The 21334-nt window shown below is 39.8% G+C and overlaps 1 protein-coding gene across 2 annotated transcripts in view; it reads right to left on the reverse strand.

The window, feature by feature from the left end:
• LOC136884939 (regulator of G-protein signaling 7) overlaps nt 1-21334 on the reverse strand; it is a 276905-nt gene that overhangs the window by 95950 nt on the left and 159621 nt on the right. For both annotated transcript variants that reach the window (XM_067157264.2, XM_067157265.2), the window contains exon 3: nt 8364-8460. In XM_067157264.2, the coding sequence (XP_067013365.2) occupies nt 8364-8460 (97 nt within the window). The remainder of the gene's footprint in view (nt 1-8363; nt 8461-21334) is intronic.

Here is a 21334-nt window from a genome sequence, read left to right on the forward strand (position 1 = left end):
GTTGAGTATGTAAATGAAAGAATTATAATAATGCACATACATGTAAACAAGGAGCTACTGAAGATAGTACAGGTGTATGCTCCACAAACAGAATGCAGCACGGAAGAAAAAGAAGAGTTCCTCAATGAACTGGAAACATATTGTTGGAGATGAGATCATGATAATGGGATATCTGAATGCTCATGTGGGAACTGATAGAATGGGATATGAGAATTTTCTGGGCCCACATGGGTATGGCAACAGAAATGAAGATGGAGAGGAACTGTTGGACTTCTGTATCAGAAATAACCTGGTAATAAAGAACACCTGGTTTATAAAGAGGAATAGCCATAACATCAGCCGTTCTAGTTGGGATGGACAGTATGGAACACTCATCAATTTTATAATAATAGACCGAGAATGAGGAAGAAACGTCATGAATACGGAGATAATCCCCAGTGAAAGTATGGAAGGTGATCATAGATTATTAATTGTGGAATTAAAACTGGTAAAAATCCCTAAAATTGTATTGAGGAAACCAAAGATCAGGATTTGGGAATTGGAGGAGGAGGATAAAAGAATGGCATTCCAAGATTGTATAGAAAGGAAGTTGTCTAACACGGAAATAATAAGTGGAGAAGAAGAGTGGGACAATTTAAGACAAGACATTTGTGGAAGCAGCAATTGAGGTACGGTATGCGGGAAAAAAAAGCAAAGGTTAAGGGAAAGGAGACATGGTGGTGGACAGACAAAATATAAACAGAAATAAAAGAAAGGAACAAGGTGAAGAAAGAAATGAATAAGGAAAATCAAAAAACTTATGAGAGGGATGAGAATAAGATAGAAAAGTTGCATGTGGAATACAAAAGATTGAAACTACAAGTAAAGAGGAGTATCAAGGAAGAAATGGAGAAATGTTGGGGAGAGTTTATCAACAAAATTGAGCAAGATAGTTCAGGAAATCAGAAAATATTATACATAGTAATAAAATTGAAAAGAATAAATCAAGAAAAAAATCAAGGCATTAGAGAGAGAAGATGGATACATAATACATGACGAAAAAGGGTCTTCAGAAGGTGATGGCAAAATATTAAAAAAAAAATTATAATGAGGATGACAGCTCAGAGGAAGAAGGAGATAAGAAAATGGAAATAATAGACAGAGAAAAAGAAGAGAACCCTATAACATGGTTGGAACTTGAAAAGGCAGTGAAAGCAATAACCAAAGGTAAAGCAAGTGGAAAAGATGAATTCAATGATGATATGATTAAGGCAACAGGAAGCATTGGACTACAGTGACTATACCGAGCCCTCAATGTCATATGGAAGGATGAAAGGATACCTGAAGATTGCCAACAAGGAAGCATTGTACCACTGTTAAAAAAAGACAGGAAGAAAGCCGTAGACAAAAGACTGAGGGATATAATAGAAACACAGTTAGAGGAAGAACAATATGGGTTTGGAATGAATAGATCAACAATAGACTTTATATTTACGGTGTGAACGATAATAGAAAAACATCTGGAAAGGAACAAGGAAATCATATTCGTATTTTTGGATTTGGAAAAAGCTTATGATACAGTTAAGAGAAAACATGTATGGGAATGCTTACTGAAGAGAAATTTACCAAAATCATTAATTAACAAGATAAAAATGTTGTATCATGAGAATAAAAGCAGTGTACAAGTGGGGAGTGGTGACTCTGAAACATTTTATACAATAAGAGGTCTCGAGCAAGGAAGTGCACTGTCACCATTATTGTTTATTATATTGATGGATGAAATCATAAAATGTATAAAACAGAGTATCAGTAGTGATGAAGTGAATACTTTGGTATTTCCAGATGATGTGGTGATTTGGGGAAAGGGAGAATTCGAAGTACAAAGGAGAATGGACATTTGGAATGAAAATCTGAAGGAGTTTGGAATGGTAATTAGTAAAAAGAAAACTGTAGTCATGCACTGTGGAAGAGAGAAAACGAAAAGCCAAGTGAACATAGACGGAGAACGGTTAGAGAATGTAGAACAGTTTTCATATCTGGGTAGCATTATTAATGGAAGTAATGAAATCAACACTGAAATTAATAACAGAATAAGTAAGGTACAACATTTTATCAAGTCAGAGAGGATGACAAAGTACCCAAGAGAACAAAATTAACATTATATAAACAGTATTTCATACCAATTGTAACATACAGACAGAAACGCTGCTAACTAATAAGAGACAAGATAGTAAGATCCATGCAGTAGAAATGAAACTTTTAAGAACATCAGTTAAAAAGACAAGAAGAGATAGAATTCAAAACATTAAAATCAGAGAAGAGCTGAATATTGAACAGTTAGTACAGGAGATACAGAAAGCAAGACTGAGATGGTTCGGACATGTAAAAAGAATGGGAAAGGAACGGGTAGCAAGAAGGGAATTGGAAAGAGAAGTTAAGGGAAAGAGACCAGTTGGAAGACCAAGAAGAAGGTGGATGGATCAGATTTGGAAGGACATTAGAGAAGCTGGATTGGATGTGATGCATGTAATGGAGCAGGAAAAGTGGAAGGACAGAAAGGAGTGGAGGAGGCTTGTTAACAACACTCGGGCAACTGGAGTGAGACATTGCTGCTGCTGCTGCTGCTGCTGCTGCTGCTGATTATTATTATTATTATTATTATTATTATTATTATTATTATTATTATTATTATTATTATTATTTTAAAATATTAATAGTTAAGATTTTGAAAAAAATATTTAAAAATGGCTACACCAATAAATCACTCTTTCAAATAAAATTCATACTCATAAACCTGTTTGTGTTTCTTTACGATATTTGGTTCTCTATAAAGTAATAATATCTATAAAATGGAAAATGCACTTTTGTCACATTAAATTAAAAAATGCTTAAAAAACAAGAAAAAACCAGTCTTCTTTTAGCAGATATATGTGAGCTGATGCAACTGGAAGGGTATCGCACAATAATTGAGATTGGTAAGACAGTTTGTTAATTTCTACCACTTACTTTGGTCTTCAAGCTAGCACAGAATCTCTACTGTCTACCAACATTCAAACTAGCCTATTGTGGCAGTTTGGACACACTACATTTACACACAGCAATGTCTTGCACTTGGCACACTCTCTACAAGACTTTGGTCTGGTATGAAGGGCAAACTTAACTCTCATCCATTTTTTGATGCATTTATATCTTCAGTATCACTGGACATCTGAATGTAAAAGTTCTAGGATTTATTCATCATCGAGATTGCCCACCATAACTTACAAAACCAACCAAGCACATTTAATAAAAGATGTTATACTCAAGACACAAATGGATTCAGAGGACCTGATGACTGTTATTTATAGCAGACCGGACACGACAATGAACTGAACACAATAGCACCTCTAACCGAAGAGTGGGAGCATTCACAGTAGCCCAGCTCCAAGCTACCAACTGCTGAGACAGGAAAGAGGAAAACAAATTTGTCTTGTGTCTCCTGGACCCATGTGTGGTAGTTATGGATTTATACAGCCCGTACCAGTAATTCACATCATCAAAACAAATAGGAAAAAAGTATATTTTCTCCATATAGACATTTAAAATCAATTTCTTATTTTAGGACTAGACTATAGAAAAATGATTTTCTTAATCTTTTTTCTTCTCACCTTTTCCTGATTAACTGGGGTGGCCACTTAGTACTTGTCCATGGAGCAGCACAATGGCTACTATGTACTATTAGCAAGTCCTCGAACATTCGAGTTTCCATGCTGCTCGACCTGCCCACATGCTTTTCAGCTCATTGTGATCAAACAGTTTGGAGAGTTCGGTAGACTCATGTTTGTTTCCTTCAAATGACCACTGATCAGATTGCTCGAGCAGTAATCACTGAACAAGTCCAGACTTGGAAATATTGAGCGAGACATCTCTTATACACGAGTTTGAATGAGTCTGCATTCCTCTGTTGGTGGGGGCGGTAGAATAACACCTACGGTATCCCCTGACTGCCGTAAGAGGCGACTAACAGGGGCCTCAGAGGCTCTGAACTTGGAGCGTGGGTTGACGACTACGGGGCCTTTAGCTGAGTCCTGGCATTCCTTCCACTTACTAGTGCCAGGCTACTAACTTTCATCTATCGTATCCAGCCTCCCTTGATTGACTGTTGTTCTTTTCTGACCCTGATGGTATTAGAGCACCCAAGGTCTACAGAGTCTTTCATTTTCCCACCCTTCATGGCCCTTGCCTTCCTTTGGCCGATATCTTCATTTTTTGAAGTGTTGGATCTCTTCCAGTTTTTCTCTTTGATTAGTGTTATATAGAGTATGGTTGCCCCTCTTAAAACAATAATAATCACCACCACCACCACCACCACCACATCATCTCAGTTTCTCCCCAAATGGCAACACCATCAGCAAAAACAAATGCATTAGGATCTTCCTTATCTATTCCTTTGAGTTCCTTTATAATAGTATCTATGAGTGAAATGAAGAGCAATGGGGAAAGAGGAACTCCCTTCTTGGACACCTCTTCTAGTTTTAAACCAATGAGCTCTTGCATCTCCTACTTGCACACTACTTTCACAACTATCATACAACATCTGAACTTTTTAAATTAGTGCTTCTGGGATGTTATGTTTTTCTAAGCATTCCCATATTTTTTCTCTCTCCACCCTGTCATATGCTTTTTCCAAATCCAAAAACATTATTATCAAGTCTTTCCCTTTTTCCCAAAACTTTTCCATTACCTGGGTGAGTGAAAAATTAGGTCTATAGTTCCTCTATTTCTTCTAAATTCAACCGACGCAAAATCGGGAGGCTGTGGTTTCGGATCCCACTGGTGTCTGGTTGGCCATTTTTGTTCTGTACTTAACATCTCCTCCACACGTACTAAATGTACGCAACACGACCTAATAGGTTGAAATCAGTTTCGATTACAATGCGGTCGTGAAAATTCAATATTCGTTGACTTGGCCCTCAACGGGAAACTTAAATGCACTCTACAGTGTGATGGTAGTAGTACCAGACCTGTAGCTTAGATCCTTTCCAACAGAACAAAGATGGCCTAGGCCACCATAGCTCAATTGGTAGAGCAACCAACGCGAAATCGGGAGGTTGTGGGTTCAGATCCCACTGGTGTCTGGTTGGCCATTTTTGTTCTGTACTTAACATCTCTTCCACACATACTAAACGTACGCAACACGACCTAATAGCTTGAAAGTCGGTTTTGATTACCATGTTGTTTCTCTTCATATTGATCTTCCAATATTTCTCTCAGTCTCTGTTCTATAATATTCTCCATTACCTAGGCAATGTGACAAAAGGGCAATGCCTCAATAATTGATGTACTTCCTTCTACTTCCTTTTTTAAACAATGGTATTACAATTCCTTTCTTCCAGTCATCTGGAAACTTGTTCTCTTTCCATATAACTGCCAGTGTTCGATGTAGCCACTGTATTCCAGCTGCCTTATTCATGTTAGTTCATCTGCTCCTGCTGACTTTCCACTTTTCATTTTCTTCAGGGCATTTTGTGTCTCTTTCCAAGTAATTAAAGGTTGCTCTTTCTGTTATTCATTAATATGGTCAAATTTATAGATTTATAGAAGTAAAGATTGACTTAACTCTGGTAATTATAGCTTTTAAGATTTGTATTCAATACTACACAATAAAACTTTCACCAAAGGAGCAATTATACATGTATAACAATTAAACAGAAGAATGGTGTGAGTATACAATTAGGCAAATTGACTGAGTGAGACCGACTGACTGACGGCAAGCAGGTGTCCATGACCACGTACAACACACGGTAAAAGTAACTAGTGCTGTGTTATTGGGAGCGAAATGAACGTAGTCGCCAGGAGCTGTAGAAGTGAACATTCCTTCTCTCTCAGCCATGCTGAAGTACTTGTGCCATCACGCTACTCCACTGCTTGCTGCGTCCAATCACATTTTGTGCGTATTTTCACTGAGTAATTTTTCTAATATTTAAACAAATTAAAGGAAAGAATTAGGTAACATACAACAGGGTTTGTAAAAATTGCTTTCCTTTTTTATAATTCCTAGTGTTACAGTAGATGGCTAAAATGTCCAACTCGTTGGCTGAATGGTCAGCGTACTGGCCTTCGATTCCCGTCCGGGTCGGGGATTTTAATCGGTTCTGATTAATTCTTCTGGCTCAGGGACTAGGTGTATATGTCAGTCCCACCACTCTCCTCCTCATATTCAGACAACATGCAATAGTGATTACATCCCTCCATATACGGTTGGCGTAAAGAAAGGCATCCGGCCGTAAAACAGGGCCAAACCACATGTTTACACCTGCGACCCCACAGGTGTGGGAAAAAGTGGTAACAAAAGAATAAGAAGAAGATGTTTAAAATAGAATAAGACTACCCTCGCTAATTGCTGCCACTGTCTCTACAGAGGATTTCTTGAATTAGTCTGTGCTTCCTTTGTGTTCCACAAAAGTAATAGAATGTGTTTTGATATTGGCTGCTCAGTGGTATCAACTGATGAGTTACATCACGCTGCATGGTGTATAAAAGTCATTTCTGAAGACAAACAACTCAACTAATCACTGTTGCACTGGGATCACTTTGTGAAGTGGGTGTGATAAGAAGTGCCACATAGGTTTCCACCACTAGTCTGGTATGATACAGTGCCTGTTTCCAGTCATTCAACCGGGTCACGAATGCCCCCACCTAGCGACAAGGATAGGAACTGTGCTGACTACCAAAGCCTGCTGCACTGCTCTGGGCAATGATTAATGACTGACAGGTGAAATAAAATGATATTGGAGTGTTGCTGGAATGAAAGATGACAGGGAAAACTGGAGTACCCGGAGAAAAACTTGTCCCGCTTCCGCTTTGTCCAACACAGCTCTCACATGGAGTGACCAGGATTTGAACTACAGAACCCACCAGTGAGAGGACAGCGTGCTGCTCTTCCTGTAAAGGAATATTTGCCCCAATTTGTCCTCTTGAACTCATATTATGATCTTTCCTTCTTTTAAAAACTTCATCCAAGATTATTCATTTACTAATGTCATTCCACATCATCTCTCCATTGGCATTTGGAACATACCTCGTACTTCCATGGGGAGGAAATTAATTTTTCCTTTTTAAATAAGTCCACCTTATCAATACAACGTATAATTACATATAACCCAAACCCCATGGCACAACAGCCCCGAAGGCCCATTGCTTACAAAGCTACCGCTGCTCAACCCAAAGGTCTGCAGATTACAGGGTGTAGTGTGGTTGGCACGACAAATCCCCTCGGCCATTATTCTTGGTTTTCTAGACCGGGGCTGCCATCTCACCATCAGATAGCTCCTCAATTGTAATCATGTAGGCTGAGTGGACCGGCCCTCAGATGCAGGTAAAAATCTGTAAACTGGCCGGGAATCAAACCGGGGTCTCCGGATAAGAGGCAGGGTACACCGCAGGGCCGGCAAGAATTACACATATATTAAAATTAATAAAAAAGGATATGTTTCACCTTCATTTTGGGTGATTCAGATGTTTGAAAAAGATTAATATCACTAAAATGCACCACTTGGACTGAGTTCTTAAAAATTCTTGAGAACAGTATTTTCTTCACAATATCTATAAAATACTATAAAACGGGAGGTATAAAGATGACATTACCTAAAAGGTTTATAATAAAAATGACCATTTGAACAAATGTAAATAATAAAGATTATTATAACACAACTTCTAAAGTCTTTTGGAAACTTATGGAAAAATACATAATTCAAACACAAAAGCATTCATCTCCTTGTATCCATAGTTGTATGGAGCTGCACTTCACTGCTTTGCTTTAAACACACTTACAATAAAATCAAAGATTGATGAAGTGTTGAGGAGGAGACTCCTTTAAAATAAGTTGTAGAAATCTAACACGAAGTGCGTATCTTGTACGAGATCCCCTCGGGTAAGTAGCTCCCTTACAGTTAGTGTGCTCTGCTTTCCTCCATATCCTGTTTTATGTATATCTAATGCTTGTAATTATATGTTGTATTGATTAGGTGTACTAATTTAAAAAGAAAAATGCATTTCCTCCCCAGTGAAGTAAGATAAATATCAATACGGACCATGAACATGAAGTTTATAACTTCCCAGCTCAATGTTATCACTACTCTTATATCACAAATCACCCATAACAAACTGTGATGCTTTCTTTAGGATCTTTCCCAGTCTCCAATCAAGTAATATTCGTGAGGGTCTCATACACTGGAATCATTGACTATATGCCCTCTCCTTTATGTCCTTACTACAACCCCTACATCAAACTCGTTTCCTTGTAAGTGGCTAGTTCTACACTGTGCCACCCTCTTCCCCTGGTACTATCTCAGAAGTGGACATTTCTTTCGACAATCAAACCTATGTTGTTCCAATGTACTCACCCATGAAGGCAGAAGGTATGGAAGTGAGGAACAGTTTCTGGCTCCGTACCGGAACCCCCGTCTCAGGATCCTGCATCTCCCGTACCAGCCCCTCCATCTGAAACACAAAGGTGAACATTTCAACTTGTTGTTTGATGCAGCTAAGCTAAGCTTTTCATTTCTACGTAATTACTACTACTCTAATCTGTTTGTCATATTCATACCTGGGTCTACCCCTATCATTTTTACCACGCATACTTTCCTCAAAGACCAACTGAACAAGTCATGGCTGCCTTACGATGTGTCCTATCTATCTCTTCTTCTGGTCAAATTGTCCTTCTCTCACCTTTTAGCATTCTTCTGTAACACCACATTTCAAAAGCTTCTATTCTCTTTCTTCTGAGCTAGTTTCATTTTCATACAATGCCACACTCCAGATGAAAGTCTTCAAGAATGTCTTTCAAATTCCTATGTGAATTTTCAAAGTGAGCAAATTTCTTTTATTAAGAAAGATCTTCCTTGCTTGTGCTAGTCTGCATTTTATGACCTGTTTTCTTCTGCCATAGCTAGTTGTTTTACTACCCAAATAACAATATTTATCTATTTCCTTTAAGATTTCACTTCCTAATCTAATATTTTGTGCATCACCTGACTGCACTCCATTATCTTTGTTTTGGACTCCTTCTCCAAGACTGTGCTCATACCATTCAGCAATTTCTCCAGATCATCTGGACATTCAGATAAAATATCAGTATCATCCACAAACCCAGAGTTTAGATTTCCTCTGCTTGGATTGAGATTCTTTTTCTAAATTCCTCTTTGATTTTCTTTACTGCTTGATCTATATAAACACTGAAAAGGAGTGGGGACAAACTCCGGCCTTGCTTCATTCCTTTCTGGATTGTTGCTTCTTTTTTGTAGCCTTCGATTTGTATCATTGCTGACCGATTTTCGTACAGATTGTAGATAATTCTTCTTTCTCGGTATTTGATCACGATCATCTTCAGAATCTCAAATAGCTTGGTCCAATCATCATTATTGAATGCCTTTTCTAGGTCTATGAATGCCATGTACATGGGCTTGTCCTCCTTAATTTGACCCTCTAACATCAGACAAAGTCAGGATTGCATCACATGTTCCTACATTTTTTCTGAAGCCAAACTGATCTTCTACCAACTCAGTTTCAACTTGTCTTTCCATTCTTCTATAAATAATTTTGCAGGCATGAGATACTAAACTAACGGTGAGGTTGTTTTCACACTGGTCAGCATCTGCTTTCTTGGGAATAGGTATGACAAAATTCTGTCCAAAATCGGCTGGCACTTCTCCTGTCTCCTACATCTTCCACACTAAATGGAATAACATCGCCATGTTGGCTTCTCCTAAGGCAGTCAGTAATTCTGAGTGTATGTCATCAATTCCAGGTGCCTTGTTCCTATTTAGGTCCCTCAAAGCTCTCCCATTACATCAACAGTTTCTTCTTGTTCCAAAACCGTATCATCTAATTCTTCTCCCTCATAGAATCGTATATGTTCTGGCATCTTTCTGCCTTGTCTTCCTTCCGTATAAGTACCAGTCAAGTTGGCCGTGTGTTTAGGACCACACAGCTGAGCACTTGCATCCAGGAGACAGTGGGTTCGAACTCCACTGCCTGCTGCTCTGAAGATTGTTTTCCATGGTTTCCCATTTTCATACCAGGCAAATGCTGGGGCTGTACCTTATTTAAGGCCATGGCTGCTTCCTTTCCACTCCTAGGCCTTTGCTATCCCTCCCTGTGTCGGTGTGATGTAAAACAAATTGTAAAATTGTTCCCCATAAGTGGTCTTCCGTCCAGGCTCTAAATATTCATACGCCTAGTTTCCCTTCCACCAAAGGTTTTTTGCTTTTCCTGTATGCAGCATCTACCTGTCGTCTTACAACCATACAATCTTCAACATCCTTACACTTCTCTCTCAGCCCCCACTACCAGCATTCTTGAAGATGGTTTTCTGTGGTTTCCCATTTTCACACCAGGTTGTACCTTAATTAAGGCCATGGACGACTGCTAGCTCTTTCCTATGCCAATGCTTCCATAAGAACTATCTAAGTCGGTGCAATGTAACGCAAATTGTAAAAAACTTTCAGCCATTCTTCCTTAGCTGTCTGCATTGACTATCTACTTAATTCTTTAATCACCTGTATTCTTTTCTGCCCTCCTCTTTTTTTTTCATTCTTGTAATTTTCCCATTCATCAGTCAGGTCTTATTTATCCCAAGTTATCTGCTGATTCTTACTTGATCTTATCATTCTTCCTAACTTGTCTTCAGCAGCCTTATTGATCTCATTCTTTATGACTGTCCACTCTTCATTTATTGTGTTCGCTCCAGCCTTTTCATTTAGTCCTTGTGCAATATGTTCCTTGAAACAATCCATCACACTTTTTTCTTTCAACTTATGTAGATCCCATCTACTTGTATTCCTTCCTTTCTTCAATTTCTTCATGTTCAGATGGCATTTCATGACCACCAAGTTGTAGTTGAAAATAACAGGCAGTTACTTTGACATGCATTGCACATAAGCTTTGGGAAAGCACTCTTTGTGATTATATTAGACATGTTAGCAAAATTAATAACTGGTTCGATAGAAGGTAGTTCAGGTTTAGGAAAGGTTATTTCACTGAAGCTCAACTTGTAAGATTCCAGCAAGATATAGCAGATATCTTGGATTCAGGAGGTCAAATTGATTGTATTGCGATTGACCTATCTAAGGCATTTGATAGCGTGATAGCGTAGGTCATGGAAATTGGACTAGACAAAAAGTGACTGAATGGGTGGCTATATTTCAAGAAAACAGAACTCCGAGAATTAGAGTAGGCGAAGCTTTATCTGATCCTGTAATAATTAAGAGGGGAATTTGTCAAAGCAGTATTACTCAACCTTTATGTTTTCTTTATATATATGATTCGAGCAAAGAAGTGGAATCTGAGATAAGGCTTTTGAGTAATCAATAAATGCAAGATTGTGAGCAACTGCAAAATAATCTTGATAATGTGAGATGGACAGCAGGCAATGCTATGATGATAAACAGGATTAAAAGTCAGGTTGTGAGTTTCACAAATAGGAAAAGTCCTGTCAGTTTTAATCATTGTGTTGATGGGGTGAAAGTTCCTTCCTTTTGTGGATGACTGCAAGTACCTAGCTGTTAATATAAGGGGTAATCACATAAATGGGATTGTAAATAAAGGGTACAGATCTCTGCACATGGTTATGAGGGTATTTAGAGGTTGAAGTAAGAATGTAAAGGAGAGAGCATAGATGTCTCCGGTAAGACCCGAACTAGAGTATGGTTCCTGTGTATGGGACCCTCACCAGGATTACTTGATTTGAGAACTGGAGAAAATCCAAAGGAAAGCAGCTTGATTTGTTCTGGGTGATTTCCGACAAAAGAGTCCGGCTCCATGGCTAAATGGTTAGTATGCTGGCCTTTGGTCAGAGGGGTCCCGGGTTCGATTCCCGGCAGGGTCTGGAATTTTAAGCATCATTCGTTAATTTTGCTGGTGCGGGGGCTGGGTGTGTGTGTTGTCTTCATCATCATTTCATCCTCATCACGACGCGGAGGTCGCCTACGGGCGTCAAATCAAAAGACCTGCACCTGGCGAGCCGAACATGTCCTTGGACACTCCCAGCACTAAAAGACATACGCCATTTCATTTCATTTCCGACAAAAGAGCAGCGTTACAAAAATGTTGCAAAGTTTGGGCTAGGAAGACTTGGGAGAAAGGAGACGAGCCGCTCGACTAAGTGGTATGTTACAAGTTATGGAGTTCAGAATATAAAAGTTTCAAACAGATTTATTTGTTTAACTTATAAGAAGGGGAGTTAGGGATTGGAATAACTACCAAGGCAGTTGTTCAATACATTTCCAATTTCTTTGGAATCATTTAAGAAAAGGCTAGGAAAACAAGAGATAGGGAATCTGCCACCTAAATGCAGATCAGTAGTGAATGATTGATTGTAGTCAGAGTCCCAAATTATTTTTGGATTTCTTTCACCAACTCTCTCAAGGAACAAAGCCTATGACTGATATGAGCATCATCACTTGGGTTTGGAGTTGGAGGAAAAGAAAATATCAAAAGTCAGATAATATCTAGGGCAGTGTAAGCATATATAATTCTGTTGCTTACACGAAATTGTGAGAGTACTATAGCACTTATAACGATGCAAGATGCCTCATAAATTAAAAGCCGTTTGTATACAAATCTGAAAATTCTCACAATAGTTGTTCTTTTACGTCTTTGTTATTTATGATTTAAATGCTTATTAATACAGTGTTTTAAAACAGGGTGTAAAATGGAGGTCAAGAGCCCCCAAAAATATTCATTCCTCCAAAGTTTTATAGGTGCTATGGCCCTCTCCTGTGATGGTTCTTATATTACATATTCCGTTCCTTTACTTGTAGACAACAGCAAATGAAAAATATTGGCAAGTTACGGTTCTGATATGATTGTACCTGTAGTATTTAATCTTATATATTTTTATACATTATGTGAATAATATAACATTTTCGTTCATATCTAGGCAGGATGCAAATGGTAGGGGGGGGGGGGGGGAGGGAAGGATCATAGGGTGTTTATTTCAGGCAGTACCAGGTGGGGGATGGGGTATATAATTCCCCTGTAAGTAAATTACATCCTCCACCCAAAAGATGTAAATTTCCTTTTGTTTGAATTGTTGTTATCACAAGAATGATAAACATTGGGAAGTTATTCCTTGTAGGCATTTTTATATTTTTTCCGTTAGTTACTACAGAGTTCGTAACTAGTATGCACTTTGAAGTAGGTGCCTAATATTGCAAATACGCACAGTAACAAGATATGCATTTTCCTCATTATTTTATAATGAAAGAATCTCCTCTGGGCAATTATAGTGGGGAGAAACCTTTGAGATAAAATTGTTGGTGTGGGGGAGGTAACCCTCCCCGCTCCCCCTCATGACTTCACACCCTGTATCTAGGTAATTATTTTAAAAATTTGTGTCAGCTCGATTTAATTTTCAGGCTATGGTAAAATAATTAGCAAATTTCTTTTCATATAGAATATATTCAATTCCTAAAGTTGGCTTTAAACATTCCTTTCAAATTGCGAATTCTAACAGTTTGTCTGTGAAATACTTTAGATCCGAGTGCCTCAACTCGGTAGCGTAGCCAGGATCGGCCGATGGGGGGAGGGTTTATAGGTGCAAAATGATGACAGAACACAATGAAGGTGAATTATGTTGCTATTCAGATTGTGGTACACTACAACATCTTACATTACAATACGACCAAGGTGAACAGTATGTGCAGTCTACAATCTAAAATCCAACTTCCGAGGCTTCTTGGAAAATAGATTCTATAGATCTGTTCATTCTACAACTATGTCTCTGAATGTTTATTTAGTTTATTGTCAGTTTCCGGTTATTTCATTTTTGTAAAATTTTCCATGTTGTGGCAGTGTTGGTGAGGGGGGGGGGTTCTAACCCCCAGTAACCACACCTTGGCTACGCCTCTGCCTCAACTGCATACAACATCAGTAGGTAATTCTTTCTCAGGCGCCTTTCATTGGTCAGACTCTTGAAACGAAATTTAGAATAAGAGCCCCCGTAAGATATTTCACCCAGCTAATTTTAAAATATGCATCAGCGACTTCCTCCGATCATGAACGATCCTTTTCAGCCTATAAAGAATTTTATTTGATCAGTGCCAAAACATGGAGAAGTACTTGGTGAGTCAGTGCACATCATCGTACTACTTGTGTTACTTATTAACTTAATTTGTTTCATTTTCAGGGCATGAGGGCAACAGTTCATAACATTATTTTTAAATATTTGAAGTATTTTGACTAAGCCTTTAATTTGATCATTTAATACTGTGAAAAGAGTAGACCATATAGACAGAGTATCTAAAGCTACAATGTGATAGAATATTTAAAACAATTTGATCATCTCATGTCTTAAACCACAAGTCATAATAAAAGGAATATACGAACATTTTTTAAAATTTAGTGTATTAATACTATTATATATTTTATGAATATTACACATTTTATTACATATTTTGCACTTTGAAGGGCGAATTAAAAACTAACTTCCAAGTTATGGCCATTTATGAAACCACCTACACATACAGGAGACTGTAAACATTACCTCCAGCACTACGTAACCGCTTTCACCTCCTCGTCGTCCACCGAGATCCTTCTTCAGCTTATCGCATGGCACTAAGTCTGGACTGTATGGAGGATATTGCCATACCTCCAGCACTACGTAACCGCTTTCACCTCCTCGTCGTCCACCGAGATCCTTCTTCAGCTTATCGCATGGCACTAAGTCTGGACTGTATGGAGGATATTGCCATACCTCCAGCACTACGTAACCGCTTTCACCTCCTCGTCGTCCACCGAGATCCTTCTTCAGCTTATCGCATGGCACTAAGTCTGGACTGTATGGAGGATATTGCCATACCTCCAGCACTACGTAACCGCTTTCACCTCCTCGTCGTCCACCGAGATCCTTCTTCAGCTTATCGCATGGCACTAAGTCTGGACTGTATGGAGGATATTGCCATACCTCCCGTTTGAATTGCTGCAGCAGTTCAGATATTTGGTGGACTGCGTGGGGTGTTGCGTTATTGTGCAACAAAATCACACCGGCGCTCAATTTTCCCCGGCGCTTTTCTTTAATTCCCTTATGCAACCCGTTCAACATTTGACAATACGAAGCCGAGTTGATTGTCGTGTCTTTCGACATGTGCACCGCGCCCTCCCTGTCAAAGAACACTGTAGCCATTACCTTTCTTGCTGAAGGTTGGACATTGGCCTTCTTTCATGTTGGTGATCTGTAGTGCACCCGTTCCATCGATGTTCTTTTTGTTTCGGGGATGAAGTGGTGGACCCACGTTTCATCCCTTGTGATGATTTGCCACAGAAACTCGTTGCCCTCCACAGAATATCGTTGCAAAAATGACAGTGACGACTGGAAACGTTGTCCTTGGGGACATCGGTTAGTAGACGTGGGACCCATCTTTGACACTGTTTATGAAATCCAAGGTTATGGTGAACAATGGAGAACACACTGCCATACAAAATGTTCAACATGCTGGCAATTTCCTGCAGTGTTATGCGCCGATTCTCTCTAATGATCCTATACACATACCGAGCTCGATAGCTGCAGTCGCTTAAGTGCGGCCAGTATCCAGTATTCGGGAGATAGTAGGTTCGAAATCTACTGTTGGCAGTCCTGAAAATGGTTTTCCGTGGTTTCCCATTTTCCTACCAGACAAATGCTGGGGCTGTACCTTAATTAAGGCCACAGCCGCTTCCTTCCCACTCGTAGCCCTTTCCTGTCCCGTCGTCGCCATAAGACCTATCTGTGTCGGTGGGACGTAAAGCCACTAGCAAAAAAAAAAAAAAAAAAAATCCTATCCACATGGTCAACATTTGCAACGCTACTGGACGTTGAGGGCCTGTCTTCGTGATATTCGTCCGTGAGATCCGTGTGAGCGGCGTCAAATTGCTTACAGCACTTCACAATTCCTGGACGAGAAATTGCACGCTCACCATATATAGCAGTGATTTTACAATGAATGTCCGTACAATTGAGCTGTTTAGCCCACATAAATATAATCGTTGCATGCACCTGCAATTTGGAGTGAAAATCCAGTTGACGCGCACAACATGACGGGATACTTCATCAGCCTTCTTATCGGATGTGTCAGCATTGCTCGGCATTGGCCACGGTCACGACACACAGCGTGCTCTCGCGGCGAGCTAGTGTAACTTACTTTTTGATTCGCCCTCGTACATAAAAAATCCGCGCCCTAGTGATTACCGAGTTGATACTGCAGTATTCTTCTAAAACTCTAGGAATTTTGTTATTTTGAAATGTCAACTTTGTAACTAATGTGATTCTCTTAATTGATCATAATTATTATTATTAGTCAATCGATCAGTCATCACTGATCTGCATTTAGAGCTGTCACCCACGAGGCAGATTCCCTATCGTTTATGAATATTGAATTTTAACGACCACATTCTTCTGTCTTAATTATATACTGAACACGAGTTCCCTATAATTTCATTACCTACTATTTTCTTAGATATGGTATCAAAAGAAGTTGAACATTTTTCAATCATCTTCCTCGGTCCCTGATAGTTCTTCCTATAGACGAGTGAAAATGAAAATCCACAGCCTGTTTCCAGTCATTCGACCCATTCAGGAATGGATTGAATGAAGCCCCCATCTAGCGGCGAGGATAGGAACTGTGCCACCTGCCGAAGCCTGTGGCACTCCTCTGGGGCAATGATAAATTACTGATAGATGAAGTGTTAATGGAGAGTGTTGCTGGAATTAAATTTGACAGGGAAAACCGGAGTATCCGGAGAAAAAGCTGTCCAGTACAAATCTCACATGGAGTGACCGGGATTTGGAGAGGCCGGCGCGCTGCCGCCTGAGCCACGCAGGCTTCATATTCTCCCCAGTTTGTCCTCTTGAATTCGAACTTCATCTTCTTATAATTCCTCACTCCATTCAAGCTTATTCGTCTATTAATGTCATTCCGTGTCATCTTTCCACTGACATTCTGCTTAGCCCAAGGTTAGTTGGTCAGAAATCGCCCCAAACAAATCAACCTGCTTTCCTCTGAATCTCTTCCAGTTCTCGAATCAAGTACTCCTGGTGAGAGTCGCGGACACTAGAACCAGCAATTGACTTATAGGCCCTCTCCTGTATATTGAGTGCTCAGCCCGGAAGCTGGTTTGGACATCAACAGCTCCACCATCAGCCAGGCATCACTGGAGAGGCGTACTAGGGAAGTGAAGAGTGAGGTAGTTTACCGTTGCTTTCCTCACTGAACCACAAGTTGCTATTACATCTCACTCTGTCAAGCCCACTGAAATGCCCGCACCAACTGGCCCTATGAGTGATATTTTCACGCCATTCATAACAGGGACTGGCTGCATAAGGAATGGTATTACTAGCATCACTCATACCTCGGTCACTTCCACATATTCAAAGCCAAGGATAAGACTGAGACAGGTCAATCAATCAATCAATCAATCAATCAATCAATCAATCAATCAATCAATCAATCAATCAATCAATCAATCAATCAATCAATCAATCAATCACTTCTGATCTGCATTTAGGGCAGTCGCCCAGGTGGCAGATTCCCTATCTGTTGTTTTCCTAGCCTTTTCTTAAACGATTGCAAAGAAATTGGAAATGTATTGCACACCTCCCTTGGTAAGTTACTCCAATCCCTAATTCTCCTTCCTATAAACGAATATTTGCCCCCAGGTCAGTGAAAGTAACAAATTTGTTGTAGCCCACACCAGAAGACACTAGGTATAGGCACACACAGCCATACGAAGAGATCTGTGATATTCCCGCCGGGCTGAGTGGCTCAGACAGTTAAGGCGGTGGTAGCTCGATCCTGGCTCAGTGCGATAGTATTTGCACGCCAGCCTCGTGTCGGTAGGTTTACTGGCACGTAAAAGAACTCCTGCGGGACTAAACTTTGGCACCTCGACGTCTCCGAAAACCGTAAAAGTAGTTAGTGGGACATGAAGCCGATAATATTGAAAAGTTACTGACGATTATTGAAGAACATACAGTGATTCCCATGAGTTACTGTCATCCCATCAAGAAAAAGTGAAAATTACGGCGTGACTTTTCACTCCGTTTACTGCATGTGTTTCCATTAGCTCCTCAACAGGGGGAAGGTTATCCGGCCGTAAAAACATCTCACCTCATGCCCGACCTCGTATCAGACAGACTTTTCCCCGCTTTTCAGAAATCTGACAACTTGTTGAACTGGAGTTCCAGCCGCAAATATTCTACCACTGATCTACATAGGAAGCTGATTATTATTTTCTGCTTCTTTCTTTCGTTTCATCCTTCTTCGGGCACGTCTAATCAATCATTTCTTTGTGTGCTGTTATTCTCTTAGTGCCCAGTATTTCTTCACTCTTTCTGATGTTCGTTTCCTCTCCTCTTCCGAGACAATAGGTTTGGCTTTTAACGTAGATTTGTCTTGGAACATTATATTTTCGTCTTTAGTTATTACTGTTCGATCAAATAGTTTGTTTTCTGTAATTTTTAATTCTACCAGGTCTTTTTCAGTTTCTTTAAACCAGTTGGGTTTTGTTTTGCGGTTACGGAAAAAGTCAAAGATCTGTTTGGTTAACGGTAATCTACTAGAGTTCATTCTGAGAAGATGACCGTAACAATGCATCCTCCTTTTTCGCACAGTATCAGTGTGTTTTCCAATTTTCTTGTAGAGTGTTTCATTCTTGATTATCTTATAATCCTGAAATTTTAGTCCTACGATCTTTCTTAAAATTTTCCTTTCTTTTAGCTTGAGCTTCTCCATGTTTATTGTTCCTGCTGCGTATAGTGCTTCTGTTTTATAAGGTTTAATTGTAGACCCCATGAAAGAGATTTCTTCTTGTACCTATCTTTTGTTAGTTGGAAGGCCACTTCAAGTTTATTTTTCCTGAATTCCATTGCTTTGCATTCCAACTAATCCATTCTCTAAGATATTTGAATTATTTTACTACCGTATTTCAATCTCTTGTTCTTGGACTTCGAGGTATTTATGGTGGTGTTTGTCATGATGTTGGTTTTTTCGAAGGAGATGTGAAGACCTATTTTAGGTGCTTGTTTCTCTAGTTCAAGAGTTTTCTCCATTGTTTTAGCAAACAAGGTCATCATATGTTCAATTTTTTTCTGTGACTTTATGTAGTGGACCCTTCAGTCAAGATGTTTCATTCGCTGCTAAACTTAAGCTATCTCTTTCCCAAATCTCTTCCCTAATCCGTATCTTCTAATCAGTTCTTTCTAGTGGGTATTGTACCAGGCGGTACACCTCCGCTCCGCTAATTCAAACATTGCGCCAGTTGAAACTCCTCTACTGGAGGAAGCCTGAACTTTAACTACCGTGTTAATTCTCAAGTTTCTCAGAAGATGTCCCTACTTGTAAATTTTGAAGTGTTCTGAACTGTGTCGTTTTCGATGTATTTTTGTTTTTCCTGTAGCAAGAAGTGTGAACATTCTCTTCTAGATGGCACCTCTTAAGAACTACAATTGTGCACTCTAGTGCGAAGTGTAGGAACCTTTTTTTTGAAGAAATTTAGTATTTATAAGTTGGTTCCTTATTAAATTTCTTTCTGCCATGGTTTAAGTTGGCAATGTTAACCCTCTCTTTCCGCCAGTTTTGAAATAGGCCAATCGCAAATTTCTGTAATTAATTTCCCACCAATCCTGGTTTTCTTCTTCAGTTTCGACATGTAATCTTTTGGCCGTCCAATAAAAAGCTTGTGGGCGGGTGTTCTTATTCTTGAAAGGTCTCGAATGTTCCACGAGGGTATATAAACTGCTGACTTTCGGGTCTCCGGGCCACTTCAGTAACATCTATCATTGTGTAAATTATGTAGCAGGGGGCGGGAAGCGCCTCTTTCGTCGGGCAGCAGTTCTTCAATAAGGTAATGGCCTTTTAATAACTTCTTTTCTTGCTAGCTCAGCAGTCTAACTCTCGGGGCAGGTTCGAAGCCTTTACCATGTAACTTTCCTCTAACATGTAAAAGACACTTGGTAAAAATTCTATCTCTTTAAACTACATATTGGGATAGAGAGTGCTTAACCCTCTCGAGCTCCCATTCCTATTGCTTTGAGGTGAACTTATTTTCACAACCGTTTCTTCCCTTCCTAATGCAATATAATTTTTTTAATATAAGTCACCTCTGTAGTATGGGATTAGCCCTTGCATAAGCGGCCTAGAGCCAAATAGTTTTTAATAAAGTATATTCGGAGTGCTAGTTACGCCTCCACTAAAGTTTGTATTTTGGGGCCATGTAATTGTCCTGTTTCTTTGGTGAATAGGCCTCAGTAGGTTGGGTATTTTTACCTCTGTGTCTATGTCCTTGGAGGACAGCTTGAAGGTGGAATTTGGTGTGGCCTTTGATAGGCTGGAACTTTGAGAGCGGGTTGCTCTTCCCAAAAAATTTGTTTCTGCGTGCCTCGAGGAGGCTTTACGGTGTAATTGGGAGCAAGAGCTCCTGGGCATGATTGGGGTCTTCTGCCCCTTTGTTGAATCTTGTATATGGGTAAAGTTGGGCTTATAGCTCAAGAATTGTGTGTCTGGCTCTCGGAGCCCAAATCCTGTAACCACTGTAATTGTACATTCTCGATTTGTTGCTAGGCTACTAAGTACCTGTTATATTTGTTATTTCTTGATCTTGAAAAGAAAATATAACCTTGTTAAATTTTAAATTAACTTTAATTTCGTAGTTTGAGACCTATTCATCCCAGCACCTTCTTTCACCTCTGCTGATCCACCAAACCACGGTAACAGGTATAATTAGTAATAACACGTAAAATGGCAGGAATGACCAGAGTAGCGGCCTAGAATCCCGGGTTCGATTCTCGGCCGAGCTGGAGAAATATTAGCCAAGTCTGATTAACTCCTCTGGCTCGGTGCTAGTGTTTATCTCAATACACACTTCTTCATTTAAACGCAAAATAACTTCGCCAACCACAGAAACCGTAAGAAGTCAGTTGATCCGTCTACATAGAACAGTCTCGCCAAGCTCGATAGCTGCGGTCTGTATCCGGTATCCGGGAGATGTCGGCATCCCTGAAGCTGGTTTTCCGTGGTTTCCCATCTTCACATCAGCAAATGCTGGGGCTGTACCTAAATTAAGGCCACCGGTGCTTCCTTCCGACTCCTCCCCACCGTCGCCATTTGTGTCGGTGCAACGTAAAGCAACTTGTAAAAAAAACCACACAAGTATTTGTAAGGACATCTCGCCGTAACACTAGGAGAAGTCCGCATACCACACCTCTGACCCCACCACGATGTGAGAAAAAAAATCTGGTAAAGAAGCGAGGCGGATCACGGGAGATTTCACAAAATGAAGGGGTAGTCGGCCATTAAGGACGATAGTAACTTCACTCCGATTGGCCTGCGCCCTCTCATTCTAC

This window comes from Anabrus simplex, chromosome 13 (assembly GCF_040414725.1).
Source record: "Anabrus simplex isolate iqAnaSimp1 chromosome 13, ASM4041472v1, whole genome shotgun sequence".
In the NCBI taxonomy this organism is placed as follows: domain Eukaryota; kingdom Metazoa; phylum Arthropoda; class Insecta; order Orthoptera; family Tettigoniidae; genus Anabrus; species Anabrus simplex.